This window comes from Natator depressus, chromosome 18, assembly GCF_965152275.1.
Source record: "Natator depressus isolate rNatDep1 chromosome 18, rNatDep2.hap1, whole genome shotgun sequence".
NCBI lineage: Eukaryota > Metazoa > Chordata > Testudines > Cheloniidae > Natator > Natator depressus.
The window spans coordinates 6,728,346-6,755,907 of record NC_134251.1 but is presented as its reverse complement, the minus strand read 5'-3'; the positions used below and the strand labels follow the sequence as shown (position 1 = coordinate 6,755,907).

Here is a 27,562-nt window from a genome sequence, read left to right as displayed (position 1 = left end):
TCATTTTTCAGAGAAGAACCACGCTTTACACCTGCATAGGGTTCTGCATCCCCAGAGCACTTTATAACAGCTAGCGAGGTCTCACCTGGGCAGGAATTGCTCTGGGAAACCCTATAGACCAGGGGTCGGCAACCTTTCAGAAGTGGTGTGCCAGTCTTCATTTATTCACTCTAATTTAAGGTTTTGCGTGCCAGTGACACATTTTAACGTTTTTAGAAGGTCTCTTTCTAGAAGTCTATAATATATAACTAAACTATTGTTGTATGTAAAGTAAATAGGGTTTTTAAAATGTTTAAGAAGCTTCATTTAAAATTAAATTAAAATGCAGAGCCCCCCGGACCGGTGGCCAGGACCCGGGCAGTGTGAGTGCCACTGAAAATCAGCTCGCATGCCGCCTTTGGCACGTGGGCCATAGGTTGCCTACCCCAGCTACAGATCATGGATAACCGGAAAAGACCTTGGTTTTATTTTAGATTACAGCTGTTGTTCAACTGTTTATTTCTTAGTGGAGTCAGAGCCAGATTAACTCCCCATCTCATGGATTGCCTGCGTGCATCGCTGGTATAAGAGGCACTGCAAGATGGGCTTGCGTGTAGTTGCAATTCGAAAGGCTCCTGGAGTTCGCCAGGGTTCCCAAAGCCCTTGCATACTGAAGCTCTGTGCTCAGAGTAGCACCTAGAGATGGGGCCTTTATTCGGGAGCAGGGCTTTTTGACATTGCGCTCTTCTTCCCGAGAAGCCTCGAGCATCATCCTGGGGCCAGAGCCGACGATGGGAGAACCAGTGTTGCCATTGGAGTGTTGGACGAAGACGACAGCAGAGACACCGTCCAGCTTCAAAGGAAGGAGGAGGTAACGTCCTTCCTTCTGCTTCCTGTTGGGTCTTGCCCTTGGGGCCATCAGAACCTCGTCCTAGAGGGGGCTGAGCCGTGCTGGGAGCTGGGGACTCTCCATCACGTGTTTCTCTCTGTGTTTAGAAAAACGTCGTGCGCTATCATCTCTTTGAAGGGTCGCGCTACATCTGGATTGAAAGACGGCAGGCGTACTGCAAGGTCAGGTATGGCAGCCATCCTCTCAGCTGGAAGAACTTTCCCCTTCCGTGCTCTACTTCTGCACTCTTCTTGCCTGTGACCCTCAGTAACTTTATTTGCACAATAGTAGTATCCGGAGACCCCAGCAGAGATCGGGGCCCATTGTGCTGGTGCTGTAGAGACACCCCAGGTCTGTCTTCACTGCGGAGTTAACTCAGGTGAGCACCCCGGGTTGGCCTCGCTTGGGTGTGAGCAGCCAGATGGCAAAGCCCTGCCCGTCCTCACAGGTGTTATGCTCATGCACGTTTTACTGGGGGCACATTGTGGCCATGGTGCTTTTAGCTCTAGTGAGCTGAGCCTCTCTACAATCCTTTCCCAATGAATTGTGAGAGAACTTGTCTGTCCTTGTGGGCACCCGGGGAATGGTGGGAAGGTACTGGAGGACTGTCAGCGATCGAGGGATGCAGCCGACGTTGTCACTGCAAAGCGAGCAGGCTACCTGCCCACATGGAAGTGGCTTTTGATTTCTAACTCACACCCCAAGCCAGGCCAGCTAGCCTGGAACGAAAGCACCACCAAACTCAGGAGAGAGGGTTTTGTGTGTGGACGGGAGAGAGGTTGGGGGCAACAACTGAATAAAAGCCCAAGTTAGCTCTGCAGTGAAGACCGACCTGCCCCACCTGCAAGGAACTTACAGGCTGAAGCCCTGATTCTGGAAAACATCCCCAGTCAGGACAGCATCTAAGCCAGCGGTGGGCAACCTGCAGGCCGCGTGCGGCCCATCGGACTAATCTGATTGCAGGCCATGAGACATTTTGCTGATGTTGACCATTGGAGGCTTGGCCACGGTTCGCCGTTCCCGGCTAATGGGAGCTGCAGGAAGCGGCTGGCCACAGAGACGTACAGGCCGCAGCTCCCATTGGCCAGGAACAGAGAACTGCGGCCACTGAGAGCTGCGGGGGGCAGCCTCCGATGGTCAACATCAGCAAAATGTCTCACGGCCCGCAATCAGATTACCCTGATGGGCCGCAGGGTGCCCTCCACTGATCTAAGCGCATGCCTAAAGTTCAACACAGGCCTCAAGTGTTGTCCTGAATTGAAGCCCAAATAGACAGGCAGATACAGGAGGGTAGAGTGGGATGCGCAAACGGGAGCTGGGGAGCTGAGCACAGTGACTAAGTGACTTGCCTGAGGTCAGAGCCAGGAATTGAACCTAGATCTTCTGATAGGCACATGTCTTCACCACAAGCCTGTCCTCCTTGTCTCTTGGCTGGGCGAATCAGAGAGCTGCCTGCTCTAGAAACTGTCCTCCATTGTGACGTTTTGGTGATCGCCCGGACCAGTCAGGGGTTCTGTCACCGCCTGCCCTGTAACTTCAGGGGCTTTTCTGCTGTGCAACTTTGGTTCAGAGCCCTGATGCCAGTAGCTGGCCCATAAGCACAAGGTCTACCCTGGCATCCACCAGCCTTTGCAGGGTGACACCAGCAGCCCTTCCCGTCCGGAGTCTCCCCAAATCTGTCCTCCCCGAGGTCTTAACCACCAGACGCTGACTTTCCCCTCCAGTGCGTCACCCTCAAAGGTGTGAAACCAGCCCCCCAGACACCAGCTGACTTTGGGCCCCACATCCGTGTGGTTTGCCCACTAGAGACCTGCGTGGGGTGAAAATAAACAAAAGGTTTATTGAATAGAAAAGCCACCGATTCAGAGATGAAATTGTGCGAGAGACCCAACCCATACAAGTGACACAGTAAATAAACACAAAGAGACACCCTCAGGCTTTACGCTTTTGCACGAGATAAAATCACTTTTCTCAGGGCTTGTCTACGCTTAAAACTCTGTAGTGGCCCAGCTGCACTCCTGTAATGTGTCAGTGTGGACACTAATCCATCCCATCGCTGTGGTTAATCCACCTCCCTGAGAAGCAGTTGCTAGGTCAATGGAAGAATTCTTCCTTCGACCCAGTAGTGTCCACACGGCGACTTTAGGTCAGTTTAACAACACCGCTCAGGGGGGTGGATTTTTCACACCTCTGATGGCCATAGTTAAACTGACCTTATTTTAGTGTAGACCAGGCCTAATACAAGTTACCTGTTGCTTTTGAATGGTTTCCCAGTGTACCCCCTAGCTTTAGGGGGTTTCCAGTGTTTCATAGACAGCTTCAGGATACCAAAGCTCAGACACAAACCTGCTTTAAAAGGGTTCTTCTCCCCCCCCCGCCCATGGTGACTCATGGTTTTTCAGTTGCGGGGGAAATTCTCAGGTGTCCCAATGTATGCAGTGTTGTTGTGGTCCCGGGATATTAGAGAGACAAGGTGGGTGAGTTAATATCTTTGATTGGACCAGCTTCTGTTGGTGAAAGAGAGGAAAGCTTGTCTCTCTTACCAACGAAAGTTGATCCAACCAAGGTATTAACCCACCCACCTTCTCTGTTGTCTCAATAGTTTAATGGTCCACCGTTGTCTTTACCTGGGCTGAGCGACAGGTGGTTATTTGAAGCTGGTTTCATGTAAACACCTGGCTTGGGTGGTGCCTCTCGCTGTCTGATCCACTCACCTCTGCTGTGAGATGGAGTTGAAGTTTCTGAGCACAGTTCTCTTATTCAGCACATTTGTAGGGTACAATAACCCTGTTGATTTAATTGCTTATTTGGCGGGGCTGGGGGGTCCTGTTCTCTCTTGGGGGTGCCTGGACCCTCCTTGTCGCAGCCACATATTCACAATTTACAAAGATGAGCCAGTTGGAGGTGCCTCTCTTTCCCACATCTACCCTGGGCTGAGAACCCGGTTGGCAGGACTGGATTCAAACTCTGTTTTGACCCAGCTTGAGGAAACCTGGTTCAGATGTTGTTGTGTCTCCATCCGGCTAAGCCAGCTAACGGGAGCAGATTCAGTGCCATGTGTGAGGTGAGGTCATATCAGTTTGTGTGCTTTTGGATGGGGCTAAAATGACTTGCGTTCATACCCCCATATTGAGCATCTGCGCCATCTCCTCACCTGGTTTGGTGATGCCTTAAGCGTGGCCTGCACTGGTCAAATAACCTGGTGTTGACAATGGGCGTTAAGAGCAGGTCTCGTGGACCAAGGTGGAAAACGGTTTAGCAGCAAGTACCATTAGGATCAAGTTTTCTTCACTGTCCATTGCAGAAAGTGTCCCAGAGACCTAGAGGTGGCTAGTGCACCCCACCCTGCGTGTCTGCCCTGGCAGCCAGATGGTACCAAGTCCAGTTGTAAGACGAAGGAGGCTGGCGACTCTTAATAACAGAAGATCACTTTTCCTAGTGTAGATTCACCCTTAGCAAATGGCTTGTGGGTGCCGCTGCCCTTACCTAGGTCCATCTATTTAGTGGCAGAGGGTTCGGAGGAGAGGGATGATTTGGTTTTGTCTAATGGCGATTACATGAAATCACCTTGACTCTAGATTGTAATCTCCCTGGAGAAGAAAGGATGGTATTTTCCCTCCTATCTGTTTCCATGGGGTCCTGATCCTGGATTGAGGTCTAAAGTGGTTATGCTACTGCATAGGTGAAGCCAAGCCTAAGAATAAGCCAACCCTACCAGAACCATGCCTAGGCAGAAAGAAAGTGATTTAATAGGCCAGCACAATGAAGTGGCTTCTTGCGTGCAGCTCTGCAATGCTGTGTGCTTATGTAACAGGAAACCCTGATCTGGAGGATGGGGATTCATCCTGGGCCAGCCCCCAGAACTAGCCTGCAAATCTGTAGAGCGTTCAGGCTGCCATCTGAAATGTTGAGGCTCCCAGCTGGAGTGTGGAGAGGAAATACACGTGAAAGGATAATTCTTGTTGACTCGAAGCTTTTTTTTTCCCCCCTTTGTGTCATGTATATTGAACTCAAAGTGGAGTTCTGATCTGGACAGTGACACCAAAAAACTCGGCAGGCCTGTGCTATGCAGGAGGTCAGACTAGCTGATCGAATAGTTCCTTACGGCCTTAAAAATCTTTAAGCTGTACTTTGGTTTGTTTGAAGTCCAAACCATGACAGTTTGAAGCCATCGGACTGTGAAATAAGTCTCTGGTGTTACTCCTGAGGCCAGGGGGTGAGAGCTCTGGATCTGGGCACAGAAAAGCACATTGCTCCACCTCTCCTGGGAGGCTTTCTGACTGATCCCCTATCGGAACTTTTCATGGTGTGAACTTTCAGAATACATTTTTCCCAAGCTCACATAGGTAGGGCTTGTATAGAGGCTGTTGTGCCCACAAATCGGTTGTGACGAAACACCGATCACCCCTTCGCCCTTGTGATTTGAGGTTTCTCGTGATACCTCCTGACGATGACATGAAAATCCTGAGCCAAGGGGTGCTTTTAAAAAAATAAATTTCTTAATCTGGCTAAAATGATTAGAGAAAAATTAAACCATTTAGTTTTGCTAGACAGATTTTTGTGAGCAGCCAAGCAGGTCTGTTAGCAGTGTTTCTGTGTGAATGTTGGGTTCTGGTTTATTTTCTTACCGTAATAGAGTCTCGGTGTCATCAATTGTGATTGTACTTAGGTTTTATTGTTATAGGTTCTTGATTGCACCTTCTGTAGTTAAGAAAGGAAAATAGTCCAGAGAAAGGTAGCGTAGCCCAGCAAAGAGATCACTAGACTGAGACCAATGAGTCCTGGGTTCTATTCCCTCCTCTGCCACTGGCCTGCCGGGCGACCTTGGGCAAATCACTTATTTGTGCCTCAGTTTCCCCATATGTGAAATGGGGTAGTGATTCTGACCTCCTTTGTGCAAAGCATATAAATATCTTCAAGCAGAATCTGAGCATGGAAAGTATCATCCCCAAAGGTGAATGTTTCAGAAAAAAGTTCTAAATTTGATCAAAAGTCAAACTTTAGTGATCGGAACTTCAAAAATATTTGGAACATGGCATGGCCATAGTTCTTTTTGGGTTAGTGTCCTTGCTTGGTTTGGGGGCAGGGACAGAGGACTGTCTGCAATTTAGCACAGTTGCAGCCATTTGAAAATGTCCATGGAGCATGCAAGGTAGACCGGTCCTTTTAATTAGTAGGTGCGCACTAAGAAAGATGCATTCTTGTGCATCTAGCTGAGCATATGCCTCTTGATTCAACAGCTTGGAAATTCTGGTAGCAATCCTCCGATATCTGTTTAAAAAACAAAAAGCCACACACCCACCACTTCGCAGATTAAATGCATAAAGCTTCCGTTAATGCAACACAAAGATTGAGTTGGGGGTTCACAGCTTCTTCAGGGTAATGATTCTTCAGAAGACCTTTTCATCTGGTTACACGGCACATCTGTAGTGTTGGTTTGGGTGGCCTCTTTTAAAACTCCTTTTTCCTGTGTTGAATGAATGTTTTCCGCTCTGCAAATACGTACGATAAAATATGCAGCAAGTGCCCAGTGCCAGCACTAATGTTGCCAGAGCTGCCTTAGGCCAGAGTGTGAGCTTTCTATTCCCACCGGTGAACAATGTCCTGGTTTCTTACGACTTGACCTTGTAACCTTTAATCATAGAATATCAGGGTTGGAAGGGACCTCAGGAGGTCATCTAGTCCCACCCCCTGCTCAAAGCAGGACCAAGCCCCTGATGCACTTGTGTTAGCGTTTAGCATTTATAGCTTTAATTCAGCTTTATTTACCTGTCCGTCTGCTCTGTCAGACCTATTGATCTGAAAATGTTTTATTTCAGTTATTGTACTGTTGAGATCTGCTGGTACTGACAAATGTTGAAACTCAGTCAGAATCCTGGCACGTGCGTGTGCTGCATAGGTCTATAACGTAGAAATGTAGGGCTGAAAAGGACCCCAAGCAGCTGTCTAGTCCTGCCCCACCCCCCAAGCCAGGACCAAGTATACTTAGACCATCCCTGACAAGTGTTTGTCTAACCTGTTCTTTAAAACCTCCCTTGATGGGGATTCTGCAGCCTCCTTTGAAAGCCTCTTCAAGAGCTTAACTACCCTTAGAGTTGAAAAGTTTTCCCCACTTTCTAACCTAAGTCTCCCTGGCTGCCGATGAAGCCCGTTGCTTCTTGTCCTACCTTCAGTGGACACGGAGGACAATTGGTCACCATCTTCTTTGTAACAGCCCTGGACGTATTTGAAGACTGTTCTCAGGTCCCCCCTCAGTCGTCTTTTCCCAAAGCTAAACCTGCCCAGGTTTTTAGACTTCCCTCAGAGGACGGGTTTTCTATACCTTCCGATCAGTTTTGTTGCTCTCCTCTGGACTCTCTCCCCAGTTTGTGTAATACTATAGATTTCATTGTAGGAGGCTAACCGTGACAGCCATCTCTGCATAACTGATTGGTATGTGATGGCACCAGCTTAGTATTGTTCGAATGGTTAATAAAACTAAGGGACAGGTTTATGTGGTGGGCTCTTTCTTTTAAAATGAGCCCTACCCCTCATAATGCAGGATATTTGAGATAATATCCATGTGTCCCTGAGTTCTGGTCGCCTTCACTTCTATCCACATACCCTCACCTGGATTTGGCTATTACTGGACGTGTGTAAATCCAGGTGTCTTCTTTTTGGTGCATGTATTTTTCAGTGTCTTAAATGACGGCTGGACCTGTGCAGACATCCATCTCTCCCGGTCAGGCCTCAACCACCAAGACCACAGCACCAGGTAAGTACACTATGGCTTTGTTAACGATTGGGGACGGGTCTGGCTGCAGATCGGGCTGTTTCAGGGAGTGGCAAAGCTGGTTTGGACAAGGAAGCATAAAAAGCTTGGTGTGTAGTTAACCTGTGGGACGGGGAGCAGAGCTGTCTCAGATCAGTGCAGGATTTTAATCCCTCCATGCCAACAGTCTGTGCCTTGTGCGTTCTGGCTTGCTTTGGCCTTCCTAAAGTCATATGCAAAGCACGTGAATTTGGAACCTGGCTGATCAGCTCAGAAAGCCCATGCGGGTGTCACTGTAGTGCAAGGGAAATCTGAATATGGTCACACAAGGGCCCAGGTTTATGCAAAGTCCCGTGGACAAGTGTTCACGTCCCCTCTCAGGTCTTCTCCGAAAGATTTCACCTCCAGCAGGACGATGTCCCCAAATGCCCTGCTGGGGCCTGACTCTATCCTCTGTCCACCACCTTCTGAATCACCAGCGCTAGCTTCAGAGGCTTTCCCTCCAGTAGCAAACCAGGCACGACCCTATGAGCTTGTGTGACTGAAGAGATCACTGCCTGGCGCAGCCACTTGCCCCGCAGATCAGCTTTCGGGTGACTGATGGCACCTGCGAGAACTAACAGGTTGGCTCTGGGCAGTGGTTTTCTGGCGAGGCGGCGCCGTTCTGAGCTGCAGCTCCTGCTATCCCAGCTTTGTGGACACTGTCTCAGGTAGACCCTGATCTTGCACCGTTAACAGTAACGGGGGCTTTCTCGTTGACTTAAATGAGCGCAGGATCCAGCTCTGATTAGCAGCTTTATTGTTCCCTGTACGGCCCCCCCAGAATGTACCCAGGCACTTCCGCTGTCCATAGAAAAGCCTTGCTTCTTGCCCCAAAGAGCTCGCTACCTGCCACCTCGGTACCTGTTGTTAACGAGCAGCAACAAAGCTTGGGTGGGGAGCATGGCGATTATAACGAATTAGGGGATGTGGCTGTTTGACTGCAGAGTACAGGCCTTGATGACCGGCTGTAGATACAGACGTGTGTCCGGAGCAGGGCGGGTAGACGTCTAAAATGTACATTCAGCTTTAACATCAGGGTTGTTTTTTTTAAAAATTATGCAATAACTTGGGTGATGTAAATAAGGATTCCCTAGCTATTATATGGAGATCACAGTGTTAATTTCATTTGTATCCTAACCTACCTTGAGAGTGCCCCCCCTGCCAGAGGTCAAAGGGCTAGTGACCACTCTGTGTGCCCCTTTGCCCAGCCACCACTTGGCATCCATCTTTACAGCTGCCTGACTTATTTCCTGGCGCTATGTATTATGATGGCTTGGGACCCCATTGTGCTGGGTGCTCCCCAGAGAGGTCAGATTCTCTTCTCACGCCCAAAGAACTTATGACTGCTTAACCAACTAGATGTGCTCATGCGTTTAACAACAGTAGGAGGGGGTGGGGGGCCGGGGTTATAGTAAAACTCAGGCGGGATCTGTGTGCACTGCTAGCTGGCGTAGAGACTTCCCTAACGGCGGTAGGCTGACTACCCTGTGCTCCGCTTTAAATTGGCACTGCGAGCCGGGGGTGAGATCTGGGCAATGTGTAGCTCGCTTAACAGGAAAGTGTGAAATTCCGAGTCTTCACCTAAAACCTCTGGTTTCTGTTCTGTTCTGCACAGGAGAAAGGTCTATGGGCCAAACCTGATTGATGTGCCGGTCAAATCCTACCTCCAGCTGTTGGTGGACGAGGTACAAAGCTACAACGTGTAACGTGGCGGCTGCCTTTCGCAGAAGGGAAAGATCAGCTTTCCCCTCCTCAGACCTGGCAGAAATAGACTCCGTGTTAGCCAGGCCTGGCGGGACAAGATGGGGCCCTCTGTGAAGCCCCTTGTTAGAGAAAAACCCTGTTGAATATGTGCTAGTGCAGGGGCCTAGTGGCTAGGGCTCTGGACTAGATGTTGCAAGTCCTGGGTTCTATTCCCAGCTCTGCCACTGATCTATGGGTTGACCTTGGGCTAGTTGCTTCCTGTGTCTGTCTTGTCTAGTTAGTCCCTGCCCCAAAGCGCTTACAAACTTCCTTGCTGTGCGTTTGTCCAGCACCTACACGATGGAGTCCTGATCTCAGTTGGGGCCTCTAGGTGCTACTGTAATGCATTCTTCTTCCGATGTCCTTCCGCCACAATCAGAGGTTTTTCCAGCGTTGGGCACATTGACATGACCCAGTCGGGAGCCCTGGCAAGATCTCCCTTGGTCCATGGTTCCTCCAGGAGGAGGCCAACCAATAGATGTTCCGTGGTTTGCGTTTCACTGTCTGCGAACCCAGCTCAGCACCTGCCCCATCTCTAATACAGTGACCCATAATGTGGATTTTCAGAAGAGACCTTTGAAAAACACCCGCTGCTCTTCCCGTATCTCCACTCAGTGGCTGGGCTAGTGTGGGGTGAACTGCGTGGTGGTTTCTCTCTCCTCGCACCCCCCTCTTGGTTTGTAATGCATTGCCAGGTCAGGTCTTTGCTGTTTTCTTGGAGGACTGGGGAAGTCCCTTTCCGAACTCTGAAGGGGTGGGGATATTGACTCACCAACAGCAGGACGACGACCGTTTTAACAGATGCCGGTCGGCCAGACTTGATGGGCGTGGGTGAGACGCGAGAGGCGGGGAAGCCAGGCCACAGCAGGTTACGGTTAATGGCGGGCAGGCTGCGGTACCTGCCGCGGACAAGCGCTGTAGCATCTCCTAGCTCAGACGGGGCACGCCCATCAGTAGCTTGCGGGAGATTGCTTGCGCTCCTCAGGATGTGGAGCCCTCTGCTCTGCACCAGCGGGTGAAGAATCCAGGGCCGTGATGTGCTCTGTCCACCAGCTTTCCCAGCACTGCCAGTAGCCCCCTAATCTCCCTGTCTTTCAACCAGCTGCCACATACTGAGTCGGAGAGTTTCTTTGTATACTGATTGCCCTAAAGGCCCCCTGCTTGTTCTCTCTTTCCAGGTGTTGAATCCCTTCTACGTCTTCCAGGTTTTCAGCATCATTTTGTGGCTCTGTGACAATTACTACTACTATGCTGCCTGCATATTCATCATCTCTGCAATATCCATAGGGCTGTCTCTCTGCGAGACTAGAAAGGTGGGTGTCCGGCCTCTTGGGAGGGGCAGGACAAAAGGCTGCGTTCTGCTGTCCGCTCCGCATTGCAGGGTTACTCCGGGGATGCTGAGCAACTCCCGCTCTGCACCCATGGAACAGAAGAGCAGCCAGACTGGGTCAGACCAGTGGTCCATCTAGCCCAGTATCCTGTCTTCTAACCGTGAAACAATGCCAGGGGCTTCAGAGGGAATGAACAGGACAGACAATCGAGTGATCCATCCCCTGTCATCCACTCCCAGCTTCTGGCAATCAGAGGCCAGGGACACCCAGAGCATAGGGTTGTACCCCTGACCACCGTGGTTACAAAAATTACTGGCTTGGGGCCAGTTTTATTTTATGTGGGGCTAAGAGCTCTCGAGAAGTATTCCTTCCCTTTTGTCCCCATTATTCCTGCAGGCTGGCATTCTGCCGCATGTGCGCTGCTTGCCAGGGGGTGGTTTGTTTGCATTCCTTGTACAGTTGCAAGCCTTTTTCCAATAGTCTTTTCCTAGCCAGGAAGACTGGCGAAGGGTGGGATGGAGCAGCAATTATCAGCACACAGCCAAATCGAGCTCTCACGTTTTCAGTCATAGCACAAGTGCATTTAAAGCATGTGACGGCCTATTGCATCCCCTGGCTCTTGTCCCTGCGGCACTGCCTGGAAACAACCAGCCCTAGCAACGCAAGGGTGCTTCTGGGGTTTGTATCCTTCTGGGCGCAGTGCATCGCTGCTCTATACTGGAGATGCCTTTATTGCATAAAAGGGAAAGGGGATGGGGGAGGGGGATGAAGAAGGAAGAGGAGAGATGGTACAGAACAGAGCCAGATCTGGTGGATTCTCCAGCAGTGAAGTCTGGAAATCAGCACTGAAAGATTTGCTCCAGTGAAACCAGAAGTTATGGGCTTGGTGCAGGCATCACGGGGCCGGTGGAGGACTAGATTGTCCCTCCTGGCCTTAACGTCTATGAATCCTGGGGGGGCGGGGCGGGCAAGGAAGGGTTTCCTGCCGCCGTCACGTGGTGCCATTTCCATTCTGAACTAGTCCCTGCGAAGTGCGGGTGTAAAGCCCTCCCTGCCCTGCTAGCGGATAGTTCTCTTTGTTTCCTTGCAGCAAAGCATAACGCTGCGGAACATGGTGAAGATGGCCATCAGCGTGAGAGTCCACCGAGCCGCTGGAGGTGAGCAGCAGCAGTAGGTTGTAATTCTCCACTGCCGCATGAAAGGCAGGCAGATGCCACGAGCTTTCGAACCATCAGCGCTGAGGTAAATGGGCCTTTGTTGGCAGAGCTACAAGGGGGAAGATCACGCCGTGTCTGTGGTGCCATCGTCCTCGCTCTGAGCAGCCGGGTCTGTTGAGATGGTGAGGGTAGCCTGGACCGGATGCTTCGCCTGTTGCAAAACGAAAAGGCTACGCTCTTAGGCCCTGATCCTGCAAATGCTATCGGGCATGTATGCTTGCTCCTATGAGCACTTCCAGTAACTTCAGTGGGGATAGTTGAAGTATTAAGATCCTTGCTCATAAGATGAAATTCACCCATGCACAAGGTCCATGTGCCACTCCAGTCTCCCCGAAGCCTTTCAAATAGGATTCAAGTGGTGCACCCGCCTTGTGCAGGCTGCACGGCTGTGAACCGTTTTCCCCCCCTTCCCTCCCCGTCAGGCCTTGCACTCCCCCTGAGCTGCTGACGTAGTGAAATCTCACGTGTAAACTGCCAGGCTTCGTGAGGGTTAAGGCATTGTGAAAGAGTGCCGTGTGTAAGGACGCTGTTAGATTTAAATCAGATAGAACACACAATTTGCTCCCCTGTGATTATGAAGGCAGTGAGGTCTGGTGGCTAGAGTACAGGACTGGGACTCAGGAGACCTGGGCTCTATTCCCTGCTCTGCCACTCACCTGCTGGGTTTGTGCCTCAGTTTCCCCATCTGTAAAATGGGGGTGGTGGTATTTTGTAAAGCACTTTGATTAGAGAGCTTCAGCATTCCAATGAAAACAGCATTTGGGATTTTAACTTTTCCTTCCAATGGCCCCAAGGTTGTGAACGTTTAAGGAGGCTCCATTCATGTGAGGAAAGCCATGCACAGGTCGGCAGGATCAGGGCTTGTATGTCTGTAGTGCGCATGGAAACGCCCTTGACAAGGAGAAGGGGAACATATGCGTTTATCTTCATTGTCCAAAAGGAAGCGAATGGCAGAAAGTAACACCTTATAACGAGTGAAAGGAAAATCCAGCTTTTGAAATGCTTTTCATTCTAGCAAGCTAGGTGGTGTTGTGAGGCACTCGGGATGGTTATTATTATGTAGTATCGAGCGCTTTTCCATCAGTAGATCTCAAAGTGCTCTACAAAGGAGGCCAGGATCATGATTCCTGTTTTACAGATGGGGAAACTGAGGTTGGGGCAGTGCAGTGAGTTGCCCAAGGTCACCCAGCAAGCTAGAGACAAAGCCAGGAATGGAAGCCAGGTCTCCTGAGTCCCAGTACAGCGCTCTAGCCCCTAAGGCAGGCTGCACTCGGCTTTGTAAAACCTCTAACACAACATCTAAACTTGGAACCTAGGCAGGTCGTTGCTCTGTCCCTTTCTAACGTGAAAAACGTACCTGCTGTTTAAGGAATGTTGCGTACGAGTTCTCTTGTAAACCAGCCCAGCTGAGCAGCTTAATCATGCTCCATTAGGCAGAATTTCTTACGACTGCCTCTCCACTGAACTCCAGTAAGCCGCCTTATTAGTTCAAATTAAATTTTCTCGGCAGATAAAAGGCTGGCTTCTTTTTTTAACTTTTGCTAAGCAGCTGTTTGCCTGGGGTCTCGCGCCCTGTGATCACAAGATTAAAGTTAAAAGGTTAAAAATTACATGAGACTTAAAGAACCGATTCCCGCCAGCCCCTGCTGACTTGTCTTTTTGTATCTAATCTTTGGAAGGTTCTCTCTCTTACGGTGGCTGGCGGGGATTTAGTTTCGCTATCTACCCGCCGCGGGATGGCATCTCCTGCTGTGTGTGCCTATCAATGCAAGGCTAACATGATATAAAATAATTGAGCAGCCACTCAGAGCACAGATATTAAATGCACCACGGCACATCCTTTTAAGCCTTTAAAGTGGTGATTGTGAACCAGTTAGCTCCAATTTCAGCCTTGATCCGAGGCAGAGCGATCTGCGTAAGTTCTTTAGTGGGGATTTGGACTTTAATGCCTTAATGATTAAATGGAGGCTGATCCATTGCTTTAAGGCAGTGGCTTTCAACCTGGGGGTACGCAGAGGTCTTCCAGGGGGTACGTGAACTCATCTAGATATTTGCCTAGTTTTACAACAGGCTACATGAAAAGCATTAGCAAAGTCAGTATAGACTAAAATTTCCTAAAGACAGTGACTTGTTTATACTGCTGTATATATATAGTATTTATATTCCAGTTGATTTAATTTATAATTATATGGTAAAAATGAGAGAGTCCGCAATTGTTCAGTATTAGGTCTGATTTTGTCAGCAAGTTGTTTTTAAGTGAGGTGAAACTTGGGGGTACGCAAGACAAATCAGCCTCCTGCAAGGGGTACAGTACGCTGGAAAGGTTGAGAGTCACTGCTTTAAAGCACCGCAGGGAAGAGTTGGAGGACTGAATCTAGGAGGGCTTATCCCCGTGGTGTGTGCCAGGAGTGGTATTGCCAGGCTGTCCCGCAATGAGCAGAGGAGGAAGGTACAAGACACACCCACCCACATACACCCAAAGTGTACTGTTGCTGCGGCGATATTTGCTCATGATACGTGGCCTGTGTTGCGTTTCCTTGGTCCCAGTCCAAGGCCCTGGGTTCTGTTCCCTGCTCTGCTGCTGACCTGCTGCGTGATCTTGGGGGAGCCCCTTCCCTGGGCTTCTGGGTCCCCGCTCTGTAAACCGGGGGCAGTGCTATTTAACACCTTTTGGAAGCCGCTGCGAGATCTGCCGGTACCAAGCACCACGTGCCTGCTTGTTACAGTGGGAGGAGTCTGAGTGCGCTGTGGCTTGCCTGCCTTTGCAGAGGAGGCGGTGGTGAGCTCTCTGGACCTGGTGCCGGGCGACTGCATCAGTCTCCCCTCCGACGGGTTCGTCGTCCCTTGCGACGCTGCGCTGCTAACGGGCGAGTGCGTGGTCAACGAGAGCATGCTGACAGGTGAGCAGGGGCGGGAGCGCGAGAGAGGTACATTGTGGGATGCAGAGATCTCTGCTTACCCAGAGCTGACTGTCCCACTCCTGCCATTAGCAGTGCACACAAGGAATCGGAGCTCAGCTGTCTGCCCGAGCCTGTGGTCCCTGACGCCAGCAGGACGGGCCGTGAGCGTCACCGCTCAACTGAGAGCAGTGAAGCCGCAGAAGGGCAGGCTAGTGACTCGAGTGTATACCCGGGGCCTGGGCAGGCTTGTCCAGCCCGTGCTGCCATGGCTTCGCTGCTATTCTTATTGGAGCCAGCTAGAGCAAAGCTAGTTCAGGCAAGTCTACACGGGCTACGCTCACACCTCTGAGTGCAGTGTAGACGTACCCTAAGCCTCTTTTGGGATGAGAGGGGGAAGCTCTTCAGTGACCCCTTCTGGCCATCCATTGGAACACAAGGAGACTTGGTCCCGGGGTTAGGGCAATAGTCTGGGACTAGGGAGATCTGTGGTCAATTCCTTGCTCTGCTACTGATTTCCTGCATGACCTTGAGCAAGTCACTTAAGGCCAGAATTTTACAGGTATTTAGGCACACAAAGATGCAGATAGGCGCCTAGTTTGTGCCCAGCTCCCATTGATTTCAGTGCTTGATTTCAATGGGTGTTCTTGAAGATCCCACTATGCACCTGTCGGCATCTTTCGGCACCTAAACATCAGTGTCTCAGTTCCTGGTCTGTGCAATGAGGATGACAGCCCTGCCCTGCCGCACAGGGGCACTGGGAGGATAAATCTACTTGTAAAAGATTGTGAGCTGCTCAGATATTACAGGAATGGAGCCCAGATCAGAACACGCAGCCCTCTGTGGCTGAAGGGTGGATCTGTCCAGCAAGAGGGCTTTTGAAGAGTGTGTTGGGGAAACTAAGAGCATGGATGGTGGATCCTGAAGGATTCCCAACCTGCCCTTGTTCTCCCCCAGCCCCACTCCTGCGCAGCGAGAACTCAAACACTGGCTGAATATGAAGGCATGTTTGTACGAATCTGTCTATCCATAACCTCACTCTCCAGCTGATTTTCTCCTGTAGGGGAGAGTGTCCCAGTGATGAAGACGCCTTTACCCAGCGGACCCCAAGCTGCCAACATGATCTATTCCCCCGAGGAGCACAAACGGCACACACTGTTCTGCGGGACTCAGGTTCTCCAAGCCAAATCCTATGTGGGCAAGGAGGTCCTGGCTGTGGTGACACGCACAGGTAGCTGCATCGTGGAGCAAACCCAGAGCCCCCCGGTCCTTAGTTCCCATCTGTACTGTGCCCAAGGCCAAGACTACAACAGGGTTCAAAAAAGAACTAGATAAGTTCTTGGAGGTTAGGTCCATTAATGGCAATTAGCCAAGATGGGCAGGGATGGTGTCTCTAGCCTCTGTTTGCTAGAAGTTAGGAGTGGATGATGGGGGATGGATCCCTTGATGATTCCCTGTTCTGTTCATTCCCTCTGGGGCAACTGGCATTGGCCACTGTCGGAAGACAGGATACAGGGGTAGATGGACCGTTGGTCTAACCCAATTTGGCCGTTCTTATGTTCAAGTATCATTGCTCCCTGGATATGACACATGGGGCTGGTTCTGTTTTATCCTGGCCAGATAACAATTCTCCTTCTGTCCAGATACACCTGTACTAGCGACTTTGCTGTTCGTTTAGCCCTGGTCCATTGAACAGAATGTTCTTAGAAGCCAAATTAAAGTGTATTGTCTCCTTGGCTAGCCTGGCACCATGGCAGAGCCGTTCTCCTGCTGAAACCTGTAACGTTCCTAGGCTGCTGGCTACTCCTCATTCTCTGTAGTTAGCCTGTTACCCCCTAGCGTTCTCTGCCGTGCCCTCCTTGGGACCCTCCCGCTCTGCAGGGAGAGCGTGTGGAGTGTAACGTGGACACTGACCCTGCTCTCTCATGACTCAGAGCACCAACGGGGCAGCATTTTCACAACGTGTTTCACTGGCCCGCACCTACAGCCTTGGAGACTCGGATTCCCACCCGTGCTGCTGGGGATTCCCTGCCCCCCAGGGCGAGTGCAGCTGGGGAACACTGAGCTCTGCAAAAAGGGGAAGGAAAGTCTTCTCTCCTTTCTTTCAGGGCAAGTGAAAAACCAACTAACCTGGACAGACGGACGGGCACGCATGCACCCCATGCGCACAGGCGCTTAGGGGATCCCCTTCACACAGCAGAAGAACCGTGGTTACAGCCTGTCAGTGTTGTTGCAGCCAGGCTCGTGAGCAAGGGTTGAGAGATGCTACATCTCCACAGTCAGGAGCTCTGAGCTGATCGTGTTGGGTGTGGACAGAAACCCTGCTTTTTAATTCAGTGTTTCAGCTGTGTTGGAAGAGCCCCTGTGCTCTGAGATGAGCTGTTATGTCAAAGGGAATCACAGGGCGGCTTCTTCAGTTCTCCCAAAGATCTATGGCTTTTAATGGCCACAATTCACAATGTGAGTTTCCAAGTCCCATAAGCATCTCTTTTCCTTGCCTCCTCTCTCCCGCAGGGTTCTGTACAGCCAAAGGGGACCTGATCAGCTCTATCCTCTACCCCAAGCCTGTGAGCTTCAGGTTCTACAGGGATGCGGTGAAGTTTGTCCTCTTCCTTGCAGTTCTGGGTACGTCTGAAAGCGGGCGGCCTTGCAAGCAGCAGTCGTCTGTTGCTGAGTGTCTTATTAACTGATGAATCCACTTTACAGCCGTCCCTTCTCTCTCTTGCAGCTCTTATCGGCACCACATACAGCATTGTGATTTTGATTAAAAACCAGGTAAGTTGCCAGTGATGGGGAAAGCTCTCTCCTCCCAGCCCTCTCCCTTCTGTGCCCCTCCTTTGATTTGGATCCAGGGCTTAGATCAGGAATGGTCCAGACAAGTTTGGCTCTGTTACAGATGCTGGCATGGGAGAAACCCTAGGCATTGCTCTGCCTCCAGTTTTCTCTAACAGCCAGCACTGCAGACTCCACCCGGGATCTGCTCTGGGTTCCTTCTGGCTCTCTCATCCCTCCTAGTAACAAACAGCCTGCAGATGAGTTGGCTGACACAGAATAAACCCCCCCAGTTCAACTTTTCTGGGCCCTGCGGGGCTAATGGCAGACACAGCTTGTCTTTGTTGAGGAAGGAAGCAGAGGCGAGATGTTAAATTTAGAGACTGCAGGCGGGAGACCTGCAGAAATGCCTAGGTGCAAATCATCAGGTATTTGATCATCATTAGGGGGCTTGACAAAGCCCTGGCTGGAATGTTTTAGCTGGTATTGGCCCTGCTTTGAGCAAGGGGTTGGACTAGATGACCTCCTGAGATCCCTTCCAACCGTGATAATTCTATGATCTCATTGCACCTGCAATCCATATGCTTGCGAAAGTGTCGGGGCAAATCATGCTCTCCAAAAAGGGAGCTGTGGCGTCTGAAAACGTGGATCACATTCTAAGTTGTTTTTCCTTTCTGCTCTGTCTGGAGCTGTCAGGGGCATGGCAAGCTTGTGTGTGTCTCTGATAAGGAAAGACCTGGGAAATCCCAGGTGCTCTCAAACCCAGGTGAAGGCTGCTGGTGAAAAGCTGGTTTAGCTTTATTAAATACACCCGTGCAGGGTATTATGGGCGTTTGTGCTCCATGGTCCATCTGCTCCCGATGCTGCTCAGATGACCCACGGATCTGGGCGCTGCACTGTGGGCTAGTGTGTCCTGCAGAACCCCCACCCCCGAAGATCCTACACCCAATTTAAGCTGAGCTCTCGTGTTCTCTCTCCTCTCCCACCCCCCGTTCCTGGCTGTCGCTCCTGGACAGGTTCCTCTCCGGCAAATAATTATCCGTGCGCTGGATCTCATCACAGTCATCGTGCCCCCGGCTCTCCCTGCTGCGATGACCGTGGGCACAATCTACGCCCAGAACAGGCTGAAGAAACATGGCATCTTCTGCATCAGCCCTCCCCGGATCAACCTCTGCGGGAAAATCCGCCTGCTCTGCTTTGATAAGGTGAGTCTCTGGGCTCGTGCATCGGGGCTGCAGCTGGCTTGACAGCCTGCCAGCTTGTGGGCTGATCAAGTTGTCTTCTCCCCCTTGCTGCAGACAGGGACCCTCACAGAGGAAGGCCTGGATGTCTGGGGCGTCGTTCCCGTGGAGAATAACTGCTTCCTGCCCATCACCCACGAGCCCCGCTGCTTGGCCGATGGCCCCTTGCTGTACTCACTGGCCACCTGCCACGGTGTGTCTCTGCTGATGGAGCAGCCCATAGGAGACCCCATGGACCTCAAGATGGTGGAATCCACCGGCTGGGTAAGAGGGAGAGGAGTCAGGGTGTGAGCCAAAAGGCTTTGGACTGATTTTGGGAGTGCAGGGGAAGTTTGGAAGCTTTCAGGGGAGTGTGTATTGGCTTGCATCTTTGGGTGGTTTGCAGAAGTGGTGAGATAGCGGCTGGCCTTCTGTATCCCTCTGAGCCTTAGGGCCCTCCCTCCCCTCTCCCGCCCCATTTGCTTCCTCTTTCCACCTCGCCCCACTTCACAGGCTCTGCATCGCAGCCTTCATCCCTCTAGCCAAAAGAGACCAGAAGACACACCTTGGGGAGCCCATTTGTGCTGCAGAGAGGCTGCCGTCGAGGTATTGACTGAAAGGGATAGCCTCTAGTTGACTCTACTGGGGAATGTTCAAGAGACCAAATAACCGAGCTCAGCCAGATCTATTGTCTAAAGACAAAGCAATGCGGTACAGGAAAGAAAGAGAATTCTCACAGTGTGGTCAGTTCAGCTTACACAGAAGGTGTGCTCCCCTTAAACTTGCCACCATAGCATGGCTGTTTACAAGTTACACAGTGCTGGTCAAGTTACTTAAAGTTTAACTAACCAGCTGGTGCCAGCTTTGTCTTTGGTGCCTCCCTGTGCCTTCTCATCTCTTGCTTTGAATATTGAATTCCAAGCGTTAGGGGGCTTGAAGATACTCCTTACAGCGGTCCTACATCTTACATGATTCCTTGTGCTGCGTTGTTCCTTTGTTCCAGATATTACTTTTTGGTACATGACGCGCGTCCGTGTAACTCTTGACCGTTTCTGTATTTGCCTATACCAAGTGCTTAGGTATACGTGTCCCAGGGCATCTTGGGATGTATGTCTTGGCATAAGTGAGCAAGAACAAGCATAATCCAATTTAACATGATTGTCCGACACTTATATATCTCATGTTAATACCTTGCAAATAATACCTCGTAATGTGATGTGTGTATAACCCATATGCGTTGGCTAACCGTCCCCCACTTGACAACATAATAATTATATCAGGGTTACACCGTAGCCAAATTAATATATGAGGCAACAGTAAGAGGTTTCATGGCAGATTGACACTGTTTTAGCAAACTGCATAAGCAGCAGTATTAGTGCAATTAAAACGAATACACCTTGTCGTAGACGCAAAACCTTCAACACAACTTCTGCCCAAGTGCGGGAAAGTAGTCCCGCCGGGTCACCTGCATGGATAAGGTTATCCAAGGTTTGGGCTGCTTTAAGAATGCCAGTGCTCATCTGAACCAAGTGGAGTACCTTTGTGTTCCGATAAGGTTTTAAAATGCAAAGTTAGGGGATCCCTATATACACTTAAAAACTGGCGCACACATATTTTTTACTTCATCCTGGTGCTGGGACTTACTTTGAACTGTGTATTTATTTTGTAAACCTGGGATGGGCATTAGTATTGTATGACACCGTACCGACCTACATGGGGAGTAAAACAGAAGTTTTGAGTACAATTATAATTAGTAACTACACAGTGCTGCCTATTCATATTCTAGGTCAGAGGTGGGCAGACTACGGCCCGTGGGCCACATCTGGCCGGCGGGATCGTCCTGCCCGGCCCCTGAGCTCCCAGCCCCTCCCCTGCAGCCACGCTGCCACGCCGGCAGCGCTCTGGCCCGCCGCTCCTGTCGGGCAGCATGGCGGCGTGGCTGGCTCCGGCATGGTAAGGGAGCAGGGCGGTTGGACAAGGGACAGGGGGTCCTTAGGGGCAGTCAGGGGACAGGGAGCAGGGGGCGGTTGGATGAGGGTGGGGTCCGGGGTCGGTTAGGGTCGGGGGCGTGGATAGGGGTTGGGGCACTCAGGGGACAGAGAGTAAGGGGGGTTGGATAGAGGGTGGAGTCCTGGGGGGCAGTTAGGGGCGGGGGATCCTGGGAGGGAGCGGTCAGGGGACAAGGAGCGGCGGGGTTAGATGGGTCAGGGGTTCTGAGGGGGGCAGTCAGGGGGCGGGAAGTGGGAGGGGACGGATAGGGGGCGGGGGCCAGGCTGTGTGGGGAGGCACAGCCTTCCCTACCCGGCCCTCCATACAGTTGCACAACCCCAGTGTGGCCCTTGGGCCAAAAAGTTTGCCCACCCCTGTTCTAGGTTACTCTTATTGCGGGTGATTGCCTCTTAGCCACTATTGTCTCATGCCATGGGAAGCTTGCTAGCTTTGCTTTCTCATTATACTGGTCCAGGCTTGCATGGGCACACACTGAAGATGCAAAGTGAAAAAGAATTACATATGTATGGATATTCCTTAACAGAAAAACTGATTTTTTTTCCCCCTCCAGATTTGCATTGAAACGAGTAGCTGAGGTAGATCCATTTGTTCCTTATAGATTCCTTTTTTTTTTTTTTTTGGTAACCTATTGAGTGCACAGTAGCCGAGTTGTCAAATGTTTCAGTGTCAGTATCTAGTTTTTGTAACAATACCATAAAAGAAATATACACAGAACCAGACACTGAGCAATATGGTTTTAGGATGCAGTGTCACTGACCCCAAAGTACAAATTGTGCAAAAGAGAATTTGTCTGCACAATTTAGTGCATTGCCAATTTATAATTGTTTTTTGTTCTACACAGAGAGTAATACCACCTTGCTAATTGCTTATCATTAATAAGTAGGGCCCTACCAAATTCACAGCCATGAAAAACGCATCACAGACCATGAAATCTGTCCTTTTGTGTGCTTTTACCCTATAGTATATCGATTTCAGGAGGGGAGACCAGCTTTTCTTAAACTGGGGGTCCTGACCCAAAAGGGAGTTGCAGGGGGTCGCAGCATTGCCACCCTGACTTCTGCACTGCCGCCTTCAGAGCTGGGCGGCTGGGGAGTGGCCGCTGTTGGCCAGGTGCCCAGCTCTGAAGGTAGCGCCCTGCCAGCAGCGCAGAAGTAAGGGTGGCAGTACCAGCCCATGCCACCCTTACTTCTGCGCTGCTGCCTTCAGAGCTGGGTGGCCGGAGGGTGGCGGCTGCTGACCGAGGGCCCAGCTCTGTTGCTGACGGCGGCTCGGCCTTCAGAGCTGGGATCCCGGCCAGCAGCCGCCACCCTCCGGCCACCCAGCTGTGAAGGCAGCGCCGTCGCCGGCAGCAGTGCAGAAGTAAGAGCAGAAGTACCACAACTCCCCCTCCTCCCCCCACAACTCCTTTTTGCGCCAGGACCCCTACAATTATAACACCGTGACTTTTCAGCTTTAAAGAGTTGAAATCATGACATTTATGATTTAGAATCATAGAATCTCAGGGTTGGAAGGGACCTCAGGAGGTCATCTAGTCCAACCCCCTGCTCAAAGCAGGACCAATCCTATTTTTTTAAATCCTATGGCCATGAAATTGATCAAAATGGACTGAATTTTAGGTAGATTAGGCAGGTTTTCCTTTTGAATCTTATGGTAGTTAATGCATAACTCCCATAAGCAGCTCATTTAGTTTTGGGGTTTTTTTACCTACACAATTTTTCCTGATTATCTTACTATATTCTGTGACTAATTCATAAATTTTTTTCTTGTTTGGTTAACCAGTTTAGCAGTGTTATGCCTCTTATATAGCACATCCCATGTTTATAATAGCTCGGGGGTCCTCCGTGTCGCAAACGATTGGTTTAGAGACCGTTGCAGCTGCCTGATGTTCAAAATAGTTCATGACTTTTATTTTCTATAGCAGCCCTGTTCCAAATAGACATTTTAGATCCAAATAGTCCTGAAATACAATCAATAATTCCATCTCGTTTTTGGAGTCTCCTATTTGAAAGATGCCAGACTGTAGAACAGTCTTTTGCCCAGCTATTGAGTTTTATGCACAATCTTGATAAGATGCTATTATACTAATTAACAAAGACAGCCCACAATGATACATTTGCTTTTAAACAAAAAACAAATTTAGCTATATTCTAATGAGAGAGAATCAAAACCACAGGTGTATGCATAAACCCACTGTATTTAATAATATACAGTTTAAATAACAGTTAGCCCTGCCCGGACTAGTGGTCTCTTTAATGGTTCTATAGTTCGTTGCTTACACAGTCGTCCATAGATGGTAGGGTGAAGTGGTTTAAGAACTTAACATTATTAAGGCAATTCTAACCATCAGAGGAGTGAAGTTTTGGAATAGCCTTCCAAGGGAAGCAGGGAGGGCAAAAGACCTATCTGGCTTTAAGATTAGACTCGATAAGTTTATGGAGGAGATGGTATGATGGGATAACATGATTTGGGCAATTAATTGATCTTTAAATATTCATGGTAAATAGGCCCAATGGCCTGTCATAGGATGTTAGATGGGGTGGGATCTGAGTTACTACAGAAAATTCTTTCCTGGGTATCTGGCTGGTGAATCTTGCCCATATGCTCAGGGTTTAGCTGATCGCCATATTTGGGGTCGGGAAGGAATTTTCCTCCAGGGCAGATTGGAAGAGGCCCTGGAGGTTTTTTGCCTTCCTCTGTAGCATGGGGCACGGGTCACTTGCTGGAGGATTCTCTGCTCCTTGAAGTCTTTAAACCACGATTTGAGGACTTCAGTAGCTCAGACATAGGTGAGAGGTTTTTCACAGGAGTGGGTGGGTGAGATTCTGTGGCCTGCGTTGTGCAGGAGGTCGGACTAGATGATCATAATGGTCCCTTCTGACCTTAATATCTATGAATCTATAAGTGTAGCTGGCCAATCTGTAATTTATAAAGCACTTTATCTTTTCTGTTTCTTCGGACGCCTGGGAGTTTCTTCCCTGTTCACTGATATATTCTTGTCTCTGGTTTGTGGGATTCACCTTTCAACTGCTTAAGTTGGCTAACTTGATAAATTTCTCCACATTTCTTTTGTTTCCAGTAACCCAAATTTATACACAGATGAGCTCAGTTTATTTACCATGTAATAGGGACCAAGTCATTTATAACACAAGTTATGCTTTGGTACAGCATATGACTGAAGCATGACCTGTTCTTTTTTTTTTATACCTTTGTTATATATAATTTATTTGTACTTCCTTAACATGGGCATTACTAGTTTTCCGTAATAAATATAGTACTTGACAGCTCAGTCTGATGCTCGCTATCTTCTGTGAGAAGATGTATTGCTCTTCCTCCTGCCCCAAGCACTCTGTTTTAAGAAGAGAGTTAGCAATAGACTTTTTACCCAAGCTTTGGAGAGTTAATTTGCTTGTTGTAGCAATTAAACTTTCGGTCAATATTTGAAAGCACAAACTTTAATAACCAACACTTTTGTTAACAGAGCACAAAAGAAAATAGTGTAAAAAGTAAAGCAAAATGAAGTTTAAATGCAGATTTATTCGAACACATTGAGGGTAATGAACTTTTATGACATTTGCTGATGCTTGAGAGAGACCGACGGAACCCTGTTGCGGTTTATTTGAGTAGCTATCATGTTTTGCAGTATAACCAGACATACTGTGTATATTTTAAAAAAAGAAATTAGCTATGACCTAGCTATAACTATATTTTAATAGTAATAAAGGCACAAACAAGTTTATAAAGCCTTTAAAAAGTTATGGTTTTATTAATATTTTTGCCTCAATATTGAGGTTCTCCCCTTCAGTTTTCTTTTTATTTTTTTTCTTTGAGCGAAAAAGTTTTGATTAATAATAAAAAAGAAACCGTTGTCTGCAATTGAATTGTTTAGTGGGGCAGAAATATATGTGCATATGTTAATCACTGTCGCCTTTTAGAGCTTTGCAAAAAATTGAATTGGTATTGAGGAAATGGTTATAACCCAACCACGATGTTAAAATACTGTGGGACCACTAATATATATTTGATAACGAGTGCAAATTTGATTTTTGTTGCAACAAAGTAAAATCAAAAAGTCGTATGGCACATGCACGGTGCATAAAACATAGGACAAGCTTACGATTAAAGACGAGTGGTGCTAAAATTGTATTTATACCTCTACAAGCTAGGTCGTTAGGAACTTAACGTTAAGGCAATGTATTTTAGAAAACAAACATTAAAAGAATTAAATACGTAATATGGCAGGTTCTTTGTTTTGTTACCTTTTTATTTAAAACTACTTATAAGAATTGATAAAAATCCCTATGAAGTTATTTGCTTACGTCTTTGTATTAGTTTAATTAACTTAAGGCATTTTACGTTACTTTTACCTTAAGAATACTACTGTATAGGAATAAAAAAAAACCATGTTTCATATATTAGTGGCTAGTATTTAGAATTAGCATTTTTGTTTCTTGGCAACCATATCTTCAGGAAAGTTTGGAGTTCGTTTAGTTGTTGCGTTCCTGAAGGGTTAAACCTATTAGTCTTGCTGGACTTATTTAAAGTAAAGTTTTTATTTGAAGTACTTGGATTATTTCTTTGTTGATTTTTTTTTTCCGTTTCCCCCATCTCTTTGTGCAGTGGGTGTTTCTGTAATAACTATAACCCTTAAAACAAAGGGGGAGGACAGAGATGGAGGAAGCAGCATAGGAAGGGAGGGAAGCATAAGCCAGTGGAGATTAATTAACTTTGTGAGGGCATTTGAAAGTACAGCACCAGCAAGCGTAGCAAACTGAGCTGAGTGAATAGTACAAGAGAAGAAAAGAAAGGGTGCGGGGGGGCGGGACAGAGAAAGGACATAAAGGAAAAACCTGACCCAAATGTAAAAATGTTAGTGAAAGAAGGTTATGCCGTTAGCTCTGTAGCCAGTGACTTCACTTTATCATTCATTTATTGTGCGATGTTAGGATTAACTAACACGTCGTGTCCTATATAATCACTGTATGTGAAATAGATTTAAATTGTTGGATTAGAGCAGTGTAGGATTGATTAGTAGTTAGAAGGGAGAAGTATGCATTAGGTATCTAAGTAAGGAGGGCTGAAATTTAAGGCCTACAGGCTGAGCCAGCTTCGCCGTGCTAAGCCATAGGTTTAAGAAATGCTTGACATAAGTAAGTGACCAAAGAATGACCCTGATGCCACAAGATTACGGGAAATGAGGTGCCAATGGGTGGAACTGCAAAAAAATTAACAGTAATTTTTTTTGCTTACAAGATACCCAGTAGTTATATTTTTCTAACACACGTTCTGGATCGGGTTCCCAGACTGGGGGTCGGGACCCCTCAGGGGGTCGCGAAGTTATTACCTGGGGAGTCGCGAGCCGTCAGCCTCCACCCCAAACCCTGCCTTGCCTCCCGCATTTATAATGGTGTTAAATATATAAAAATGTGTTTTTCATTGATAAGGGGGGTCGCACTCAGAGGCTTGCTGTGTGAAAGGGGTCACCAGGACAAAAGTCTGAGAACCCCTGCCCTCACTGCAGGGTGCACTATGTGTGTAAATGCTAATGAGGTGTAGTTAGAATCACGTTATAAAAAGAGGGTGCCCAGATTGGGTAAAATGAGTTCCCTACGGGAAAACTCCAGCAGGAACCATCCTTCTACTGAGGCTCAATGGGCAAGGCAGCCATCAGAGTTTAAGAGTATCATTAAGGATGTGAGTCCTGTATAACTATATTTGTAGCTCGTGCATTGGTCTTTATAGGATTTCTATACGCTTGGATAATTATAAGCGTAATTATAACATTAATAACGTTGATAAAACAGACTAGACCTTGTACTTGTGAATGTCAGTGTGGTGGTCACTATCCTTGATCTTTGTAATCCTAGAGACTATAATCTGAAGCAAGTAGCAGAGGTGACTTCGCTCTTTTGAGCTTGAAACTGTAGTGACCAGAGCTGAACCTGCAGTGGTGTCATACCACTTTACTACATTCACTTTAAATCAAATAAAAAGTTACAGCTCTGAGAAGGGAGTGGGGTCTGGTGGGTTAGAGCAGGGGGGGCTGGGAGCCAGGACACCTGCGTTTTATCCCCACTCTGGGAGGAGAGTGAGCACTGCTACTGTCCCTGCACAACCTGAATTTCTTCCCCAAGTCCCTGTTGCTTGTGCCTGCACTCCTAATGCTCTTTCTTGCTGCAGTTAACTGTTTCTGGGCCACTTGATACAAGTTTTAAGGCTTTTTAACCTGTCTTTGCCAGCCTAACTTCTATCCCTCTTGTTGGCTGTACCTTACCTGACAATCTCCTGGTCTTCCCTTCACTTCTTGTAAACTGTAAGCAAGGTACAACTGCATTACAGTTGCTGATATTGTCCGTTTGCTGTTTTAATTTCCTCCTTTGATCTCGTTCTAGCTTTAACCTCCTTTTAGTCCTTTGACTTGTTTCCTTCTTTGTTTAACTTTCATTTCACAGAAAGAATCCCAGGGTTGTGACCCGCGTGGGTGAACCAGCCCCATAATTAGTTACATGTTTTCATACAAAAGATTCTAGAGCTCTTTTATGATGGTTTTTGGCCATCATTACTGCTAATTCTCGGGTTTTGGCATTTTGCTGTTTTAACGTTTGTTGTATCTGGGCATTCAGCCCAGAAAAAGATTCCCTTGTAATTAGTCTTTCTGTATTCTTAAAGTATGACTTTATGCCCAGAAAAATACTTTGCTTTTATTAGTTTAAC

The 27,562-nt window shown here is 48.5% G+C and overlaps 1 protein-coding gene across 1 annotated transcript in view; it reads left to right on the top strand.

The window, feature by feature from the left end:
• ATP13A2 (ATPase cation transporting 13A2) overlaps positions 1-27,562 on the top strand; it is a 70,132-nt gene that overhangs the window by 25,629 nt on the left and 16,941 nt on the right. Inside the window, exons 5-16 of the mRNA XM_074975266.1 lie at positions 739-850; positions 976-1,055; positions 7,545-7,622; positions 9,277-9,346; positions 10,583-10,717; positions 11,826-11,892; positions 14,721-14,852; positions 15,913-16,080; positions 17,364-17,474; positions 17,578-17,624; positions 18,638-18,826; positions 18,920-19,126. Of these exons, the coding sequence (XP_074831367.1) occupies positions 739-850; positions 976-1,055; positions 7,545-7,622; positions 9,277-9,346; positions 10,583-10,717; positions 11,826-11,892; positions 14,721-14,852; positions 15,913-16,080; positions 17,364-17,474; positions 17,578-17,624; positions 18,638-18,826; positions 18,920-19,126 (1,396 nt within the window). The remainder of the gene's footprint in view (positions 1-738; positions 851-975; positions 1,056-7,544; positions 7,623-9,276; positions 9,347-10,582; positions 10,718-11,825; positions 11,893-14,720; positions 14,853-15,912; positions 16,081-17,363; positions 17,475-17,577; positions 17,625-18,637; positions 18,827-18,919; positions 19,127-27,562) is intronic.